This window comes from Pongo pygmaeus, chromosome 13 (genome assembly GCF_028885625.2).
Source record: "Pongo pygmaeus isolate AG05252 chromosome 13, NHGRI_mPonPyg2-v2.0_pri, whole genome shotgun sequence".
In the NCBI taxonomy this organism is placed as follows: Eukaryota; Metazoa; Chordata; class Mammalia; order Primates; family Hominidae; genus Pongo; species Pongo pygmaeus.
In genome coordinates, this window is record NC_072386.2 from 50,835,838 (window position 1) to 50,856,777 (window position 20,940).

The 20,940-nt window shown below is 37.7% G+C and overlaps 1 protein-coding gene across 12 annotated transcripts in view; it reads right to left on the minus strand.

Annotated features, from left to right (window-relative positions):
* The window catches only part of KDM4C (lysine demethylase 4C), a 451,156-nt gene that overhangs the window by 281,516 nt on the left and 148,700 nt on the right, over positions 1 to 20,940 (minus strand). For 11 of the 12 annotated variants that reach the window (XM_063649534.1, XM_063649532.1, XM_054502416.2 and 8 more), the window contains 3 exons: positions 13,158 to 13,207; positions 5,139 to 5,242; positions 273 to 410 (listed from right to left, as the gene is read on the minus strand). In XM_063649534.1, the coding sequence (XP_063505604.1) occupies positions 273 to 410; positions 5,139 to 5,242; positions 13,158 to 13,207 (292 nt within the window). Of the gene's footprint in view, positions 1 to 272; positions 411 to 1,614; positions 1,658 to 5,138; positions 5,243 to 13,157; positions 13,208 to 20,940 lie in introns of those variants that run through there. The other variant, XM_063649539.1, reaches the window with a different exon arrangement.

Sequence of the window (20,940 nt, forward strand, 5' to 3'; positions counted from 1 at the left end):
AGGCCTCAAGATAAAAAGCAAACACACATTGCATCAAATTACCTATCAGGGTAAATTGCTCCACATTAATCTCAAAACAGACAAATTCAGCTAAAATTGGTAATATTGGCTATGTAAAATAAATGTATCCAGCCTGAAGTGAATTGCTGTGGTGAGAGGCACACAGCGCCAGTGAGGAAGAATAAATAAATGCTGCACAGGATCTTAGGGTTCCTACTAAAATAACCAGTATACACATTTAGTTTACGCTTTATTTTTGAGGCACAGCTTACCAATTTGGCAACTTTTCCATAGTCAATCCATCTGACAGTAGCAAAATTTGTAGATTCTGCACAGTTGAAACCATGATTAAAACCAGCATGGTAGCCATACGGGAAAGTGATCATGAATTCTCCAGCCTCCTGGGTTATCTGCAAGGTAGGAAACATATAATATTTTGTAAAAATAAGACTTCCCAAATTATGAATACAATTAAAATATATTTCCCATTAAAAAACAAAGAAAAAAAGTCATGATATCAGAGCACTACCAAAAAGAGTTCCATCAGATTCATTACTTAATCCTTTAATAGTGCTTTTTTAGGAAACGTTTAAAAGACTTTCCTAAATAGGACATGGCTTGCTGGCACTTGAATTAAATCAAACAATCCATAATCAAAGCTATTACATTTTAATTGAAGGTATCTTCAGGTTATTCCAGTAAATTTGTTCATATTAGCTATCAAGCTATATATTCTTATATTTTAATAACTTGCATTACTGGAGTTACACATAAAAATCATATAATTACTGACATTGTTAAAGCTACAGCTACAAAAACTTTGATAATGCATGCTTGGCAGGCTATATCATGAATTCTTATTGGTAAAGAGCTGGTGGTATTCATCGAATTATTTTTTCCTAGCACCTAGAAAACATTCAATTAAGTACAGTCCATTTCACAGTAAAACTTCTGTTCAAAGAATTATTCAAATATATGTATGTTAGAGTGAGTGCATTTTTAAGTATAATTAAAATAACTTGCGTAAATAAGCCTGAGCCTTTAAAAAAGAATTTTAAATGTATTTACCCTGTTTCTATTTTTTAGATTAAAGACTTTTTTTTTTTTACAATCACCAAAGCAACACAAAATATCCCATGGTTTACAGAAAAAGTGAAGAAAAATTTAGTGCTATTTCTTTTTTCAAAAAGTATCAATCTGATACAAAAATTATAAAATTTCTTGCTCACTCCTTCAAATGGAATAATATAATATTTGTTTTGGATTATCTGATCTTAAAATGTTTCTAACCCAGCACCCAATAGGATAGACCCCTTATATCTTTAAATTCTTTAAGTTGCTGCAAAGTAATATAAAAATAACTCATAGGATTTGGCCACTGAAGCAATGTTTCTCTTTGACACATATTGCCAAAGTATTTAGCAAATGCTGTATGTCCACATTCAGAGCCTGTATTCTCTGCTAGCTCTGATAATAAAAGTTGTAAAACCACACTTTTAATTATCCTACTGACCCTAATACAATTTATATTTTCTTTGTGATATAATGTACATATAATTTAAAATGCTCAGATAATAAATGTACAGTTTGATCCATTTTGACAAATGCACATACCTGTATATCCCATGCCCCTATTTTCTTTTTTTATGATAAAAATCTAAGGAAGAAATATATTTATTAAATATATCAACCTCAGAAAATTACTTATCTCTGGGAGGGAGAAGAGACTGAAATAGTAATAGCTTTTGTACAATACTAATGTATTTTGTACAAAATACATTTGTAGTATTTTGTTTCTTTGGACAAATATCTGTATCTACATATAGTGTTTTTTAAAGTATTATATTTTCAGTAACAACTTTATCTAAATGTAATTCACATACCATATAATTCACTCATTTAAAGTGTACAATTTGTTGGTTTTTAGTATATCACAAAGTTATGCAACTATCACCACAATTAATTTTAGAACATTTTATCACCTCAAAAAGAAACCCCCTCACCCTTTAGCTGTCATCCCCAAGCCCCTCATTCATCCCAGCCCTAAGAAAACCCCTGATTTATTTTCTGTCTCTACAGATTTGTTATAATGGATATTTAATATTAATAGAATCATATAATGTGTGATTTTTGTTACTGAATTCTTCCACTTAGCATAAACTTTTCAAAGTTCACCTAGGTTGTAGCATGTGTCAGTACTTCACTCCCTTTTATGGCTGAATAATCTTCCATTATACAAAATATATCACACTTGCTTATCTATTCATCAGCCAACAGACATTTGGTCATTTCCACTTTGGGCACTAGGAATAATGGTGCTATGGATAATTGTCCATGCCCCTATTATTTTCATCACCCAAGAGCACTCCCTCATCCCTATCCTAGACCATCCCCAGCCCATCCCCTACTCCCACCTCAGTAATAATCACTCTTCTGATACCTTTCACCACTGATTAGCTTTGCCATGTTATGGATGCTAAAATGGTATTGGAGACAGGGGAAAGTATTATTTTTCCCAACAATTCTGAAATATAACTCATAACACCACTGTCCCCTGCCAAAGAAACCCCAGAAGATGTTCTGCTGCAATGAGCTCAGTTGTCACCTGGCAGCAGAGACAGGCTTACCAGTGCCCAGCACGGTTCTAGCTCCATTATCTGAGCCATGTGAGAATATAGCCCAACTCTCTCCTTTCCTGGTCTCACTGAATCTAATTAATTACCTAGGTGCTTCTTTCTTATACTACGTAATGAAACAAAACTCACCCTGCTCCCACATAAAGGTGAGAGGAGAGGGAGGACTGCTGCCACTGGAATAAGAAAACTACTTTTCCCGCTCCATGGAATCCTACCTACAAACCTTCTCTACCCTACCTAGAAAATCCTGCTCATGTCATGATTTAAAAAAAAAAAAAAAAAAAAGAGCAACCTGTTCCACAGAATGCAACTCTAAATTTTAGGCCCCTGTCATTTCCAAAAACAGGTCAGTCCCAATCTCATACCATAAAAGAAGCTAGAGAAGAGAGTGGATATAATCTAAATGCAGACATCAGCTGTTTATTACACTTATGTTTTTCATACATATGTATGAATACGGGAAATGCAATGAAAGAAGGAAAAAATGTATTCCAACTGAGACATTATTACCTACAGGAAGAGGGCTGAGTTGAAGAGGAAGAGTACATTACTATGTAACATATACTATTCAAAACTCTGTCTACAGATTATCTTTCTCGTCACAATAACCCTATTAAGTAGTCACTATTTTTATCCCCATTTTATAGTTGAAGAAACTAAAGCTCGGAAAAATTATGTGACCGAATCAGGAATGAACTCAGGAGGTTTAATCCTGTAGCCTGTGCTACCATTTTGCTGCCCTATCAAATGTTACGTTATCATCACCAGGTAAATATGGTCCTTGAGGAATACAGTGTCATGACAGGCCCTGTGTTGAGATGGAAAGGGGAAGTGACAGTATTAAATATGAGGAAGTGCCACTGCCAATCAACCCTCGAAGTCACCGGTGTTTCACCATTTCAGGACTTAAATTCATCTCGCCACTTTCCACAGAAGCCATCCACAAAACACCAGATGAGAGCCCAATGCCTCCAGTGATCTACCATGTAGTACTGGTAGAGAGCTGCAGCCTAGAAAGAGGGTGCCAGGCACCTCTAGAAAAGAGCTCCAAGCTCCAGAGGCCTCCCTCCTGGGGAAAGGGAGCCAATCCCACAGCCCTGCTGCCTCACATAACTTCTCTTCACCTATCAGCCTTAAGCTACCACCAACACCTAACACCAGCCCCAAAGGAACAGAGAAGGATTTTGTGTCTTGGGGATACTGTTGCATTCCTTCATGTCTACCTTGTAATATTCCAACTTAAGTAAAAGTACCTAATGAAGCTGATGCCAACTACTTAAAAGAAGCACTGGATGATGATGTGTCTGAGACTCACAAAAGCCTGGTGCCCAGAGGTGTCTGCAGATGGGACAAAGCCCCACAGCCACAGCAGCCCCTCTGAGTGGCACAGCCTGTGCCCTCTGTACCCAGCAGTCCTGCAGCCCATCCCTAGTGCCTCCCTACACCTGCAGGCAGCCCCCACGGTGCACATCTCGGAGGCAAGATTTTTTCATGGTAAAAACGTGTGAGTAAACCAGTGATAAGGGCACGTTCACAAAAGCAAGCATATCTTGTGCATGACTGCTGCATAGACAGTTTATGAGGGAGCAGGGAATCACCTCAAGCTGAAGAATGAATCCTGGCACTTGAAAAACTTCTGCTTTGAACAAATCCCCCCCTCCCACACACACACACACACACAAAGAAGTCCACAGTAAGAACCTAAAATGAAGACAATGTAAAGATTTAGTCACAAGCAAAAAGCTTCCAAGATGGAAAGCAGCAAGGATTATGAGAAGAAAAGTCAAATAAAAAACACAGAAGAAGGAAGAGCTATTTTTTAATGTTTCTGCAAGTAGCTAAGTACTTAATCCTCCTGAGACTGAGATGGAGCTTTTATTTATCTGGTCAAAATCTTTTTTCATGTCAGCTGCTTCACATAAAAATGTTTAGGCTCTGCAATAATTCTGACCCAATAACCACCCATTGACACAAAGAATGTGGGATCCAGCATCTGAGTTTTATAGAACCTAATCTTCAGAAAACTCGCAGAAGCAATATCAGATTAAATCATCAGACAATTTTATCCATAATGAAATCTCAATTGTGTTATGTTTAAGTGTGTTTAGAAGCAACATAGTGCTACCATAATCATTGATTCTAACCAACCCATTGCTAATAATTGCTCTGAATTTTTTAGAAAATAGATCACACATACATAAATTATGTTACTCATAAAAAAGATTTTAATATAGAAGTGCTTCCTCTTATTTTATAGAATGTGCTATCTTTTCAGTATAATTATAAGTGAACTATAGCAACATGAAATCTCTAGTAAATATATCTGAAATAAAATTAATTTCTAATTAGGATTTAGATAAATAATTGATATGCTATAAAACATAAATTTGAATTTCTCTACCCACATCCTAAAAATTCTCCTGGAAGTTAAAGATACATTACCTCTTAAATACAAATCCTACACAAACAAAATTAATTTGTGTAAGATGAATACTAACATACCTTGTCAAAGGGAATACCGTATTTCTTCAATACTGATGGAGAAATCAATGTCATCTTGTGGCGAAGAAATGCATCACACCCTTGGGAGCTGCTTGGGAAAAAACCTAAAAAGAAATAATAAATGTAAGTGGCACTGTGTCAATTAAGAGAAAATATCAGATAGGTTTTTTAATGTGTAAGTTCTAGTGTTCTTACTGTTTGACTTATGCAAGTATGGACCTCTTCTGCCAAAAAGCCCTTATACTAAAACTCAGAGTCACAGTTAGAATTCTTAAAAATTAAAGGATACATCACCAAAGGTTGATCTTCTTTACAAACAGATTTACCATAAGTTGTTTTTGTAACTTGTAAAATAACTCAACTTTAGGAATAAATTTCAATTTGAAACAAATATGGATTCAATCTATTATCTGATAAATGGAGAAAATATTTAGGGAAGTTAGGAAAGATAAATACGTGGGATGCTGGATCTGTAGCTAAAAATACAGGGAAAAAAAAAGGAAAGATAAGTATACATTTTAATAGAAGAATATTTTAGACTCCTAGATTTCATCATTCCTGAAGCACTCATCCCAATCCTTGGCATACAGCAGACAGAGTAGTTTCCCCACCTTTCTTTGTTTCTTTTCTGATCAATCTGAAACTAATTGCTACTAATCTCCTGAATGAACTTCCCAGCCATCACCCATCAAATATCTGAGAACCTGCCTGAACAGCCTGAATGGGAGAAGTGTTTTAAGGAGGCTTTTAAATGAAGAAGTTAAACATACAGCAACCCTTTCATTCAACAGTAAATTATACGCCAAGACAGAGTCAGTTTTCTCCATCGCTGACTTCAAACCTGCAGTTCTGTCTGAGGCAGACTCTCATTAACTCAGTGATGCAAGCTGGAGGAAAATGAATATGCCTGATGTACTGCTCCACACCTTCCTCACTCAGAGGGAAGGCAGCCATGCTGAAGGGATTGGAAAAACAAGAAACAAGGAAAAGACAGAGAATCATGGAGGGAGAACACAGAAGGAAGACAGAAGGCACCAGGAAGGCACATGCAATGCGTATGTGTGACAGGATGAGGCGTAGATGCTGTCTGACTCCTCCACCACCAAAATGACGGGGGAAACTGCTGGAAATGTGACATCTAACTCTGTGGATCTCTCTATGCAAATAACTCAAGAACGTGACCAATTTGGCCAGGTACAGTGACTCACGCCTGTAATCCCACCACTTTGGGAAGCCAAGGCGGGCGGATCACTTGAGGCCAGGAGTTTGGGACAAGCCTAACATAGCAAAACCCTGTTTCTACTAAAAAATACAGGCCAAGTGCGGTGGCTCACGCCTGTAATCCCAACACTTTGGGAGACTGAGGTGGGCAGATCACAAGGTCAGTTCGAGACCAGCCTGGCCAACATGGTAAAACCCCATATCTACTACAAATACAAAAAAATTAGCGAGGCACGGTGACGCACACCTGTGGTCCCAGCTACTCAGGAGACTGTGGCAGGAGAATCGCCTGAACCCGGGAGGCAGAGGTTGCAGTGAGCCGAGATCGTGCCACCGCACTCCAGCCTGGATGACAGAGTAAGACTCCTTCTCGAAAAAAAAAATTAGGCAGGCATGGTGGTGCGTGCCTGTAGTCCTAGCTGCTCAGGAGGCTAAGGCATGAGATTCACTTGAACCCAGGAGGCAAGGGTTGCAGTGAACTGAGATTGCACTACTGTACTCTAGCCTGGGCAACAAGAGAAACTCAAAAAAAAAAAGAAGGAAGGAAGGAAGTTCAATAAAACATGAGAAATGTTAATTCTTTACAATGTCTCTTAATAATGCAGCCCTCTGCTTATGGTTAATATTCATAATACATAAACATAAAATAAAACACTGGTGACTGGAGGGAAAGTAACACACTAATATAACAGCCATGTCCACACAACAAGATGTCCTAAGTCCTACACACAGAGAAGGGCACCAAGGGGCAGTCCCCAAATGCACAATCCATGGGAATGTTTTTATAAACAATTCAAACGGATCTATCAAACTTCTCAAATCTGTAACTTTCTGCAACACTAGATGAATTAAGTTTTAAATTAAAATCAGTGAAGAAAGAAGAGTCTATTCCATTTTCTTTCAATATAGATTTGTAATCACGACCTGAACAATGTGGTGACTGGTCATAAGTTAATTTAAATTGGAAAACCACTGAAGGAAGGTAATTCGCAGTATATTAAGAATTTCACATTGGTTCAGAATTTATATTTACAATATGCTATCAGAATTATATTTTACATAGTCCTGAAAAACACTTCATAAACAACACATCTTATGTACAAAGTATGTGCCTTAAAATGAATTTTACCTCAAAATACCTGCAGGGCTACATGGTTCATACTCACTCTCACTCCATAGTCTATAAAACATGGTCAATTCCTTGCCATACTAAAGTCAATCGCCTTTTTTTTTTTTTTTTTTTGTCTTTTTTAAGATATTATACAGGATCAAGCAAGCAAAGATGGTCTTTGGAATCATTCTTCCAATCCAAATAATAAGTTAGAGGGATGGAAGGCTAGGATAATAAAGAGCTTGTATTCCAGAGACCCCAACACAGCCCTAAAACCCTAAAAGCAATCCACAATAACCTTTCCTAAGAACACCAAAGTGCTGCTGAGAGTTTTGCAACACAGAGAAGTGTGTAGGATCCCATAAGCTCTCTCAAGGATCACGTGCTATACCCATCCAACGTATGTTTCACATTCAATGTAAAAGTGAGCATGTGTGAAAAGCATTATTCTAAGTGAAAAAAGCAAAAAACAAGTCTACACATAGTATGATTCCATTTATATGACACTTTAGAAAAGGTAAAACGATAGGGACAGAAACCAAATTAGTGGGTGCCAGGGAAGGGGAGAGCGGTTAAGTACAAAGAGGTGTGAGGGAACTTTTTTGGGGTACTGGAAATGTGTTACATGTTGATAACAGTGGCTTATCATGTGGTTTATTAATTACACCACTGTAAACATTTGTCAAAACTCAATGAGCTCTATTCTTAAAATAAGTGAATTTTACTGTAGATTTTACCCGAATAAAACTGACTCAAAAAAATCATTAAATCTTTTGAAACTATTTTTCAAATAGAGTGGATGTGTTCTAAAAATACGGAACAGGTGTGTTCCTTCCTCCAAATGAAAAGTTCTCTATACTGTCATCTGGTTTATAGTTTATAATATATTAGCTATTGCTAACTAAGAAATTATTTTTAAATCCTAATCTTTTATGATTCAAATACAAACACACGCTATAGTAATAAATCACCAAAAATTTCAGCCTTGAGAAAAGATTTTAAGATCAAAGCTTAGTGACTTTTTTATGGGTATACAAACACTAATTTGGCGAAGATGATGATAGCCATTAACTTTTTAGGAAAGGGGAGAGAAAGACAAGGAACAAAGGAGGGAGGAAGGGAAGAGAAATCAAACATGTAGATCTATTTCCAAACTAGTAAAAAATTTTTCTTGATAATTTTATTTGATAATTGAAATTTGCTTTGATGAAGTTTTATCATGGTTTTATATGACTGGGTATGAGGCTTGAAAAATACAGCAACCATATAAACAATGCTAAGGAAAAGAACACAAGAAAAAGGTATAGAAAATTGGTTCAGTGAAAAATGCTTTCAGAAACAGATGTACAGTATTTGATTTACACATGAAATTTATTGGCAAGCTTATTTATGAAAAGAACCAATGACCCACATTGTATGCAGAGAAACCTAGTAACATTTACCCACATCTCTACTTGAGAGGTTGACATAAGAGGCACATATTACATTTGGCCTCTTGGTGCTTGCTAACGTTCATGGAGTGGTTACTCAGGAATGGACAGAAAATTATCCCTTCCCAGGCCTCACTCGACCCTAACATCCCATAATCCAACAACATCTCTACCAGCAGAGTGCTCCACGAGGAGTGCCAGGAGAACTTCATACTGATCCTGGAATGGAGAAGAATGGCGCTTCTCCTAAATAAGTGGCTTGTTTTAATCTTCTAGACATGGTGCGCATTGTGTAACAGGCAAGTTTTTTCCATTTCAAGATAATTAGCAGAAAACCTAGATTTAAAATTTCTGTCCAGTTTAACTGGTGTGTGTGTCATTATACGCAAGGGGTTTTTTTTACTGCATTCCTGAGACCTCTTTATTTCAGCTCTCACTTCCCACCCCCTTGAAATGTCACATGGATAATCTACGCACAAGTCACCAAGGACTCCCCAAGCCAAGAACATTGGGATCAAACGGGTCAGAGTTAAACCAACCAGGATTCTTCTGGCTCTGCCTCTGCCCAGCCCCATCCGCACCCTCAAATCAAAGAAATCTTCATTTCCCCGTAATTCCTCCCTACCAGTTGGCATTCATTTCCTGAATTCTTCCTCTCCATTCTCGGTTAAGAGAAGGGAACTAAAAGTCTTTCACTCACAAATGAATTACGTTATTTGGGTATATTCCATGTATTATTGCCCAATGTCTAATCTAAAATCCTACTAGGAACATGGCTGGATATAAAATATCCAATTACATGTAAATACAGACAGTGATATCACTGACATCAAATTATTAAGAAATTAAGTTTACCAACTGTTTCTCCACTCTTAACGAAATCCAGCTGATAGACGAAAATAAACATACCCTGACGCACCACACATTGATCTCCATGCCTAAGGCATGAGTTAGGCATGAAGGCAGAGGATATATCACTGGTATTTTGCATTTTTTATGGCTTACAGGGTACTTTAAAAATGATTATTTATAATCAGAGGTATTTTATTTATAAGCCTTTCAAAACTAGACATTTTAATGTAATATTTCAGACTATCAGCTAAGTGAATGCTTAAGAGAATAATATTTACCATTTTGAGAGCTAATAAAAGTACATTTCCCTAATTCCAAGAGAGAGGTATGAGAGCAGGTTAATTAGAATCTGTTCATAAAATTAAAATGATTTATTTATTGCTGCTCTTCTATTCTCTTGACAGCAGTGGCTCATAATCTTTTTTGGACCAAATGATCTCAGGGGATTTGATGATAGCGTTCCCAGAAATCTATATATATGCCCAACTTTGAATATAATTTCAAAAAGTCCATTGGATGCCTGTCTGCATCCCACCCATAGACCTTTATCTACCCCCTGGCACAGGGATCCCTGCAAATCGGGCTATGATCTTCTACTCCACAGGATTAAAATCAAGATTACCAGCCATTAAAAAAATTCCACAATGTGCGTGCACGTGTGTGCACACACACACACACACAGATGCTTAAAAGCATGAACTAAAGTAACCCTTGGTAGCAATGTTTCTTCTATTCCCTTTTGCTGAATACTGCTTTTTTAATAAGGTAACAAAACCAACATTTGTTTCAAGTAAATATAAGGATCTAAAAGAATTGACTCACTTCCACTATACTGTTCTTTGAAATAAGTTTCCTCCTAATCGTTCACACTTTCAAAACTGGCTGCACAAAGTCCTAAATCACATATTTTGGCCGAGTAACCAAAATTTTCAAAGCAAATCCTTTTCAGTTTTTTAAAAAATAGCATTTTATTCCCAATAAAGGACAAATGAAATATGAAATACTACTTTTCACAAAAATCTGTACACTTTCTCAATTTACCTTAATCTGTATTTTGCTTAACTTAACAGCAATATTATCTTTTTTCTAAAATAGGTGAGATTTAGGCATTTTAAAAACTGAAAATCTTCCAAACTGTCATTCATGATTTAACATTATAACTCTCTTCTCCTCCATATTTGCAATCCAATTATATCAAACCAAAAATTAGAAAGACTGCAATGGCATTACAGACGAATATAACAAGTATAAAAATTATAACAATTCACTTGAGATTTTTTATTACATTTATGTCTACATAACATGGGGAAAACCTGTATAAATGAGAAAGCAGCTGAACGGCGAAATAAAACTCCTGGCTTTATTAGATGCAGGCCTAATGTCTTTTGGACAAAATATTTGTAGGTGCCACAGTCAATCAAGATTTCAGTAGAAACCAAAGATGAAAGCATTCACGCATAAAACGCAAGTGTGATAATTATGATGCGCAGACAAGATAATGGAAAATATCTGAGCCTACTTTTCATTTTATGAATCAAGTGTTGCTATGAGCTAGACATTCTATAATGCTCCATCATTCACACTGCATTATTTTATCATTTTAATTATTTAGCAGAATTCAATTAATTTGGCTGGCATCTGGTCATCAGATACAAATCCTTCACTATCTTGTAGGGTCTTTTCCCTGCTTTATTTCTTAAAATATTGCTGCAAAAGAGTTTTGAATAAACAGGCAACTGATTTCAAGTTCTTGTTCATCCTTTAAGTTCATTAACCTCTTACTGATTAAACAAACGGTAACCATTTTCTGGAATGTCATTTTCAGACAGTTTACATCAAAGCATTAGAAGTTTATATCAGAAATTTTAGTCTGTGACTCAATATTGTAAGGTTTACATCAGCTTCATTTTAAAAGTTCTCTGGTAGCAAGATTAATAGAAAATGGTGGAAAAATTTTATTACAGAGAAGAAGATAGTTGAGTATATAGTGTTAACACAAAGTTCACTGCCTATATAGTTCAGTGTTACAGTAATCATCTTATAAGCTCTGCTCTAATCTATTATCCAAAACCTATTCATGAAAACAGTCCCTAACAAAGTTCAAGATTACAATTACATCAATCGTTATTATTACTATAATGTATTACATTTTTAAAAAGACGCTTTATAGTTATTAGCCTGACAAAATTATAATAATGCTTCTTAAAATGTAATACTATAACTGTTCCTTCTAATACTCTTCTGTAATTTAGGGGAAAGTAACCTTTAGGTGCCATTAACAGTTTCTGTTAAAAACTGTCAAGTCAAGCAATGAGGTTTCTCAGTGTCCCCATTTCATTATTAACTGAAAGCACATATAAGGCAGGAACAAAATTCTTTTCCTAATAGAAGGCAAACCTAACACTCCAGTGAAACTTTTAGATCTACACTGGACTAAAAGAGCACTGCTCACTGAGGACTCAATCCTGGATAAAGGCAGAAGGCCTTGCTCCTCAGTTGTCACTCAAATGGAACTCCATTTTTCCCTGGAAATAAGTCACTACCAGCCTACATCTTCTTTCAGGAAGGGTGGTTAGCAAAACAGAAGATAAGGATGGCAGAGGGTGAATGTGACTCTGCTTCCCATACGTAAGTAGATGAGGGCAAGGCTGCCTGGCATATCTTTAAAAAAAAGGAGGAAGGAGGAAGGTGGCTGCTTGCGCTGGCATTGTCTGCACACACAAAAGCAGGCATAGGATCATCAATAGAGGCCCAGAAAAGTTCTTTATTCTGGCCCTAAAGAAGAAGCAGCAGGCCATGAAAAATAAAAATGCAACCTGCAGTAAAGTAAGTTTAATTTTGCCAGTCCAAGAAGGCCCAAAATCTCATGTGTATTGTTACTTGGAGCCATTCACCTTCATAATTCCCTAAGGGCACACCCCCAGTCCCAGTGGGCCACAGAAGAACTGGGTGTCAGCAGTGACATAACCCTTGGGAGAAACGGTTGAACAACAGAAAAAGTAGTCATGAAAAAACCGTACCCCAAGATGCAGCAACAATACCGTCTGGAAGAATGTAACTTAATTAAAAAAAATTATTGGCACAATGATGTTGAATGTATTACATTAAAAACAATTTTTTTTAGAAACTATCAAAACAGATTAAGGGCAATCACTTGATGAAATACTAAATAGTCAACTAAAATAACCATGACGATTATCCAACAGGGAAAAAATAATATTCACAAACTAATGTGAAAAAATTTAAAATTGTTCAATTTAAAAAACATGTAAAAGTCAATAACTTGAATAGAATAAAACCAACAGAGTAACGATCTATACTGTAAAAAGTACCTCAAAAACAAAGATCCTACAAAACACAGAAACATATAAAACACAGAAAACAAATTTAAAAAGCAAGTTTTACCTTGAGCTAGTCTTTCAAGTCGTTTTCCATGCTCCGGAGGTATAGCATACCTAAAATTTTAAACATAAATAAAAATTTTAGGTTTATAATTTTTCAGCTAGTAGCCTAAGGACACCTATTCCTAAATAATATCACATAGAAGAAATTCAACACCAAACTCCACTTAGATGAACTGAGTAGAGATTAGAGAAGCCAATCACAGAGTCATATTCCTTAGACAATGAACAGAAGAAAAATATGCCTATAAATTACCAATTTCAATGTCACAACTCATCGTGCCAACCACATTTTACAAATTAGGGAACAAAGGCCCAAGACAGGTAAACTGCTCAGCAACAAGACAGCTAGTCACAGCCTAGAGACCCTCTGCCAGCTCTCATAGCACTCCAGCACTCTAGGGTTGTTTTGGTTGTATGTTTTTTGTTCTGTGGTTGATTTTGGCTTTTGTTTTTAAGAAAATCTGGGTTGCTCTCTTTTTAAATTTTAAAATATTTTTATTGACAAGCAGAACAGAACACAAAATTATTACACCAACATTTATATTTCCACCAAATCTTACTAAGAACACTGTAACTTTCAAATAGAATTTAATAAGCAAAAGATTATCAGCCTTAAAAAAAGTTTTATTTCATAATTATGTGACTTTTAAAATCTTGACTATAGTAAAAAATTTTCACCCTTAAAGAACAGAAATACTCATTTCTAGTTCCATAGTTATTTTTACTATGGACTTGCTAAGAAATTTTAAAACAGCAATCTCATAATATCCTATACAAATACTAAATTGTAAAGGCATTTTAATGAGGAAATTTAATGAGGATATTAACAATAAATTTGAATAATCATTCCATGTTTTACATATAAACTATACTTTTGAAGACCTTTATTTGCTGTACTTACTAGCTCAATATATACTTAGTACAAGTTACTTCTTACTAAAGTAACTTAACTAATTTTACTTAACACCACACTTGGTTTCATTTAATGCTACTGATAACATATGCAAAACTTAATTGGATCCGATATAACTATGCAATTCACTAAAAGAAAATTCAATCATATATCCTGTTGCTTAAGGCACTGCTAATGAAATTATTCCAATCGAAATGGGAAGAAAAAATTTTAGCATAACTAAATGACTGTCACCCAATGTATATTTATGGCCACTTCTTACCAGTTCTTAATTCCTGGCTTACATCACAAATATACCCAGAAAAGGGATGTGGGTGTGGGTGTAGGTGTGGGTGTGGGTGTGGGGGTGTGTCCATTCCAAACAAGAGGGTCAGCCTTCCTCATCACACACACACATACACACACACACATACATGTAATATGAATATGCCTGCCAACAAAAAGGTAGGATATGGAGATATTTATATATGCAGATTCATTTTTCTGAAAAATTGGTAAAGTTAAAGCTCCTCAATCTAAAGTTCAACCACATGCTCACAGAAAATTTAGCTATCCTTATCTGAAGAAAGGAGGAAAAAGTAAGGCAAGATGGCTCTACTCCTACTCTGATCCTCAGTTTACTCCTAGGATCTGAATCATACAAATTCAATCTCCTCATTCCTCTCCTCCTAGGTAGGCTTACTGGCCTATTATTGTCTACAAGTATTTCCCAGGTGCAGCTATTCCTATCTTAGCCAAATGATTTAATTAGTTCTACTTTTCTTCTTTTAGATGGAAGACAGTGTCCCAATTTCTTTTCAAATTCTATAAATATCAAGTTCATTTTAAAATCATAACTAATTATTAATAAAATTCTTACGGTTAACCAACTATTGCTATAGTTTAATAGCTTCAGAAATAATCAAAGGATGAAAACTTCCTTCCAATCACAGCCCCGTACACGGAACACATGTAATATTTCCCAAGTAGAACTAAATCCTCAAACTGAAAGCCATACTGTGGTAATATCCAGTGAAGCACAACTGGGCAAAAATGCCTTCAAGCAGAAGCACTCTCCTTCCCTGCCTTAGTCATTATCTTGCTCAAAGTGAACATGCTTATCCCTGTGAATGCTTCTCTCTTCTGTTATCAATGCTATGCTTTGTTACGCAGTATTTAAATAATGACATAGCTATGTAATGTTTCGTATACAAATAACTTTGAAAGTTCCCTGAATTAGCCCAAAACCCTGTCTGAGGGTCTGACAAAGGACAGTCTGAAGATAAGTAATAATGCTAATAAAACTGGAATGTCATCAGATTTTTCTGTTTTTAATGTTTCCACATAATAAAGGAACTAGGAAAGACTAATTTTAAAGTTTTAGAAATTCAATCAAGAGCCAAATCATTGTTCTTGCCATGAACAATAAAATCAGAGCACTACCCCACTCAGCGTCAAGAAGCAATATGCCTCCATGTACCATCTTGACAACCCCAAAATCTTGCTCAAAAGATACTACTATTCTTTTAATCAATTATCTCACTCTGTCAATAAAGCCCAAGGGGATCAAAGAACAATTCTGTTCTCTACATACAAGTTGCAGGGCTGGAAGGGCCCTTAAAAATAATCTTGTTAGGCCAGGCACAGTGGCTCACGCCTGTAATCCCAGCACTTTGGGAGGCCGAGGCGGGCGGATCATGAGGTCAGGAGACCGAGACCACCCTGGCTAACAAGGTGACACCCCATCTCTACTAAAAATACAAAAAATTATCTGGGTGTGGTGGCAGGTGCCTGTAGTCCCAGCTACTCAGGAGGCTGAGGCAGAAGAATGGCGTGAAGCCAGGAGACAGAGCTTGCAGTGAGCCGAGATGGCACCACTGCACTCCAGCCTGGGTGACAGAGCAAGACTCCATCTCAAAAAAAATCTTGTTTAGCACTTTCTAAGCCTTTTTTCTGTTTACATACCATTACAGAGGCAGAATCACTAACACCTCTAATTACCAGCAATAACTGGCACCTGGGAGAATGAAGGATGGCAGAAACATACATCCCTCAGGGATGCAGTATCCAGCATACTCTGAAAAAAGCTCCCTAGGTGATTCTGACAGGGCAGTACATTATAAAGAATGAACGAAAGAATGGGGTGATTTCTAATTACCATATCTAAGAACTTTTGCTTGGTCCTGACTCCCCACAACCTCCCTGATGTCGGATGATAGATTTGTGTATGCCAAGCTTTTTTACGTTTTTCCTTCAGATTTTTTTTTTCCAGTAATACCACAATGGCCCAAGTCAGAATGCTAAACAAAAGCTTCACATAGCACTTTCAAACTTGCAGTCGATGTGTGTAGGCTGACAGACAGCCCTTGCCTGTAAGAAGGTGGGCACCTGGCTTCAGGGGCACTCAGTCACATTGCATTTGAACACTAGACTCACTGTCTTCTCTGCAACAGCACCCCTGCTAACCCTACACCACGGCACTACTTTGATGGGCAACTGCAGCAATACGAAGCCAAACACAACTCTAATCTGTTTCAAAGCATGCCATGAGAAGAGAGAGAAAGAAAAGACAACAAAACAGCAAGGTGCATATGTTTTCATGTGTTTTCCAGCAACCAACTTCCTCGGTAGAGGGGAACGCACATTAAACAAGAACTGGAAAGCACCATCTAAGAGACATTGCACAAGCCGTTTCACCACTGTCAGACCTCGTCTACCTCACAGAACAACACGGAATGGATCGACTGAGTCATATTTAGGAGCTCATTATTATACTGTCAGACCTCATCTACCTCACAGAACAACATGGAACGGATCAACTGAGTCATATTTAGGAGCTCATTATTAAAAGATGGCTAAATCACTTCTCGGCCTTTTGGCTAAGATCAAGTGTAAATGATGGCTACAAGGCAATGAGGTGAGCCTGACTTGCTGCCCCCCCACATCCAGTAAACTTGAGAAAATGTTCAAAAAGTATCAGTTCAAACAATCCTAACATCAAGGGTCAGACAGGCACATAAAAGGCTGATTACAATTTGAAAGAACCCAGGAAAGCACAGTACCTTTTTGCAACCCATCGGAATATCCAAAACTCAACCCTCCAGCAGCCTGATGATCAGGCCCTATGTTCTCTTTCTCTACTGCACCATCACAGGCCCGAGCAAATGCAGGAGTCTCAAATCACCAGGTGGTTGAGTCATTTGGGTTACTGTCCCAAAATTTTCCTTTATAGTAGATGTGCTGCTAGTAAGAATCACTTTAAAACAATCTAATTCAATTCAGGAGATAGGTGCTGAGCACCTGCCACATATAAAGCATTGCAGGAAGAACTCAAGGCATTTTCCATGTAAGTAGCAGGGGTAGAAATACATACAGATATTGCTAAGACCTATCAGAATGAAGCCTAGATTGTGGCACATGGATCTCAGCAACATCAATGGCTCAGGCACATCTACTACCATACGGCAGTTAGTGTGAATAAGAGGATAAAAGAGAAGGGAAGACCTCTGACCTCAAAACACCCAAAGTTATCGCCACTAGAGATGAACTCTAATGCCTCAACTCTGGGACACTTATCTTACATCTGAAATAAGTATCATTACCCATTTACATTTCTAAGATTACTTCATAGTTCTACCTACCAGGCACCAGGACAAAATTAGTCTTCCTGTCCTAAACAGGAATAAGACACAGCAAAACACCCACTCCTCATTCCAAGCTCAGCTCAAGACCCCACCAGGAGAACTCCCACTCCCTCTCTTGCTATATCAACAATCTCACATGCAGGCGTCCACCCTGGCACTCAGAATACATGTGTATTTCTACCTTCCTGCCTCCCTACTATCCTATCTCAGCTCCCTAAGAGGAAGGGTCTATGGCTTTCTCCCGGAATACAGCACCAGAAGAACAGATATTCTGTATTTGCTGACTTATACCACTCTCAAATGATAAACCATATTCCTGCTCCTCCAAGATGGAAGTCCTGGAGAAGAGGAAGGAAATGGGAAGATGAAAAAATCATGAAAGCAGAAAATGGGAAGGAAGGCTATGTCAGCAAACCTCATTTCCTGACTGTAGGGTCAGCCTGATGTGCTCAGGACCAACTGCTGCCATCCTCAATCAAACATCTACTTCAGTCAAACTCCCAAGACCTAAATGTCTCCCAGGACTCCCCACCAATTTTTTTTTTTTTTTTTTAATGTAGAGATGAGGGTTTCACTATGTTGCCCAAGCTGGTCTCAAACTCCTGGGCTCAAGTGATCCTCCCACCTCTGCCTCCCAAAGTGCTGGGATTACAGGCCACCACGAGCCACTGTGCCAGTCCACATTTTCATTATAGCATGGTCTCCCCATGCTTCATCCTTGCCTTCTCTTCATTCCTCCTGGGTCTTACCCAGAGCTATGTTGCCTACGAAGTCCACAGGCTGTGATAGATAACATGTGCTCAAGGTAGATTGGGCAGGCTTGGGGCTCTGAAATTCCACATAAACCACCTTCCCAAGTGAACTGCCCTAAAAATTTAGCTTCATGAATTGTAGCAGCTGTCACAAAAAAAGTCATCTAATTCCTTTATAAAATGAAAAATGAGTAATAAAGTTAAACAGCAACATGTTTGTACTTTATTAAAATATGCTAATAGTCTTTATCTAAACAAGTTTTGAAAATCAGTATAAGTCACTGTCAGACAATAGCTGAAACAGAATGCCCTGAATGAGAGCAAATGATAGGAGGAAAAAAGCCCTTTAAAAAAACCCGGGGCTTTTAAGAAGTTTTAAATCCTGCTGCTCTGATAACATCCAAGTGTTTATCAATTTTTGTTTAATATACTACTATGGACATACCTGATTTTATTGCACTTTGTTGTGCTTTAAAGATGCTGCATTTTTACAAACTGAAGGTCTATGGCAATGCAGTGCTAAGCAAGCCTATCTGTGGCATTTTTCCAACAGCACGTGCTCGCTTTGAATCTGTGTGTCACATTTTGGTAATTCTCACATTTCAATCTTTTTCATTATTATATCTGTTATGGTGATCTGTCATCAGTGACCTTTGATGTTGCTACTGCGATTGTTTGGGGGCACCACAAACCATGCCCACATAAGTGGGTGAACATAATAAATGTGTGTGTTCTGACTGCTCCGTTGGCTAGCTGATCCTGTCTCTCTCTCTCTCTCTCTCCTTGATCCTGTCTCTCTCTCTCTCTCTCTCCTCGATCCTGTCTCTCTCTCTCCTCGGGCTGGCCTATTCCCTGAGACACAACAATAGTGCAATTAAGCCATTAATAACCTTGCAATAGCCTCCAAGTGTTCAAGAAAAAGAAGAGCTGCATGCCTCTCATTTTAAATCAAAAGCTAGAAATGATTTAGCTTAGTAAGGAGTGCATTTTGAAAGCTAAGATAAGCTGAAAATTAGGAATGCAAAGAAAAAGTTACTGAAGGAAATTAAAAGTGCTACAATGAACACAAGAATGATAAGAAAACAAAAAACACTGCTGACATGGAGAATGTTTGTATGGTCTGGACAGAAAATCAAACCAGCAACAACATTTCCTTAAACCAAATCCTAACCCAGAGCAAGGCTTCGATTCTCTTCAATTCTATGAAGACTGAGAGAGGTAAAGAAGCTGCAGAATAAAAGCTGGACTCTAGCAACATGACGTTTAAGGAAAGACATTGTATCCATAAGAGAGAAGTACAAGGTGAAACAGCAAGTGCTGCTGATGTATTAATAGAAGTTGCAGCAAATTATGCAAATCTAGCTAAGATCATTAATGAAGGTGGCTACATTAAACAACAGATTTTCAATGTGGAGGAAACCTTATACCCACTAGAAGAAGATGCCATCTAGGACTTTCACAGACAGAGGAGTCAATGCCTGGCTTCAAAGCTTCAAAAGGACGGGCACGGTGGCTCATGCCTGTAATCCCAGGCCGAGGCGGGTGGATCACCTGAGGTCAGGAGTTCAAGACCAGCCTGGCCAACATGCTGAAACCCCGTCTCTACTAAAAATACAAAAATTAGCCAGGCGTGGTGGTGCATGCCTGTAATCTCAGCTAATCGGGAGTCTGGGCAGGAGAATCACTTGAACCCAAGAGGTGGAGTGGTGTGTGCCTGTAATCCCAACTACTCAGGAGGCTGAGGCAGGACAATTGCTTGAACCCAGGAGGCGGAAGTTGCAATGAGATGAGATTGCACCATTGCACTCCAACCTGGGCCACAAGAGTGAAACTCTGTCTCAAAGAAAAAAAAAAAGCTTCCAAGGACAGGCAGAACTCTATTGTTAAAGGCGAATGTGGCTGGTGACTTTAAATTACATCCAATGTTCATTCACCATTCTAAAAATCATAGGACCCTTAAGAATTATACTAAATCTACTTTGCCTGTGCTGTATTCAGGAGACTCATCTCACGTGCAAAGACCCACACAGGCTCAAAATAAAGGGATGGAGGAATATTTACCAAGCAAATGGAAAGCAAAAGAAAAGCCAGGGATTGCAATCCTAGTCTCTGGTAAAACAGACTTTAAACCAACAAAGACCAAAAAAGACAAAGAAGGCATTACATAATGGTAAAGGGATCAATGCAACGAGAAGAGCGAACTCCTAAATATATATGCACCCAATACAGGAGCACACAGATTCATAAAGCAAGTTCTCAGAGACCTACAAAGAGACTTAGACTTCCACACAATAATAGTGGGAGACTTTAACACCCCACTGTTAATATCAGACAGATAAATGAGACAGAAAATTAACAAGGATATTCAGGACTTAAACTCAGCTCTGGACCAAGTGGACCTAATAGACATCTACAGAACTCTCCACCCCAAATCAATACCTCTATTTCTCATCTTCTCTGCCAATAACAAGTCCTATCCACTCTACAACCTCAAAA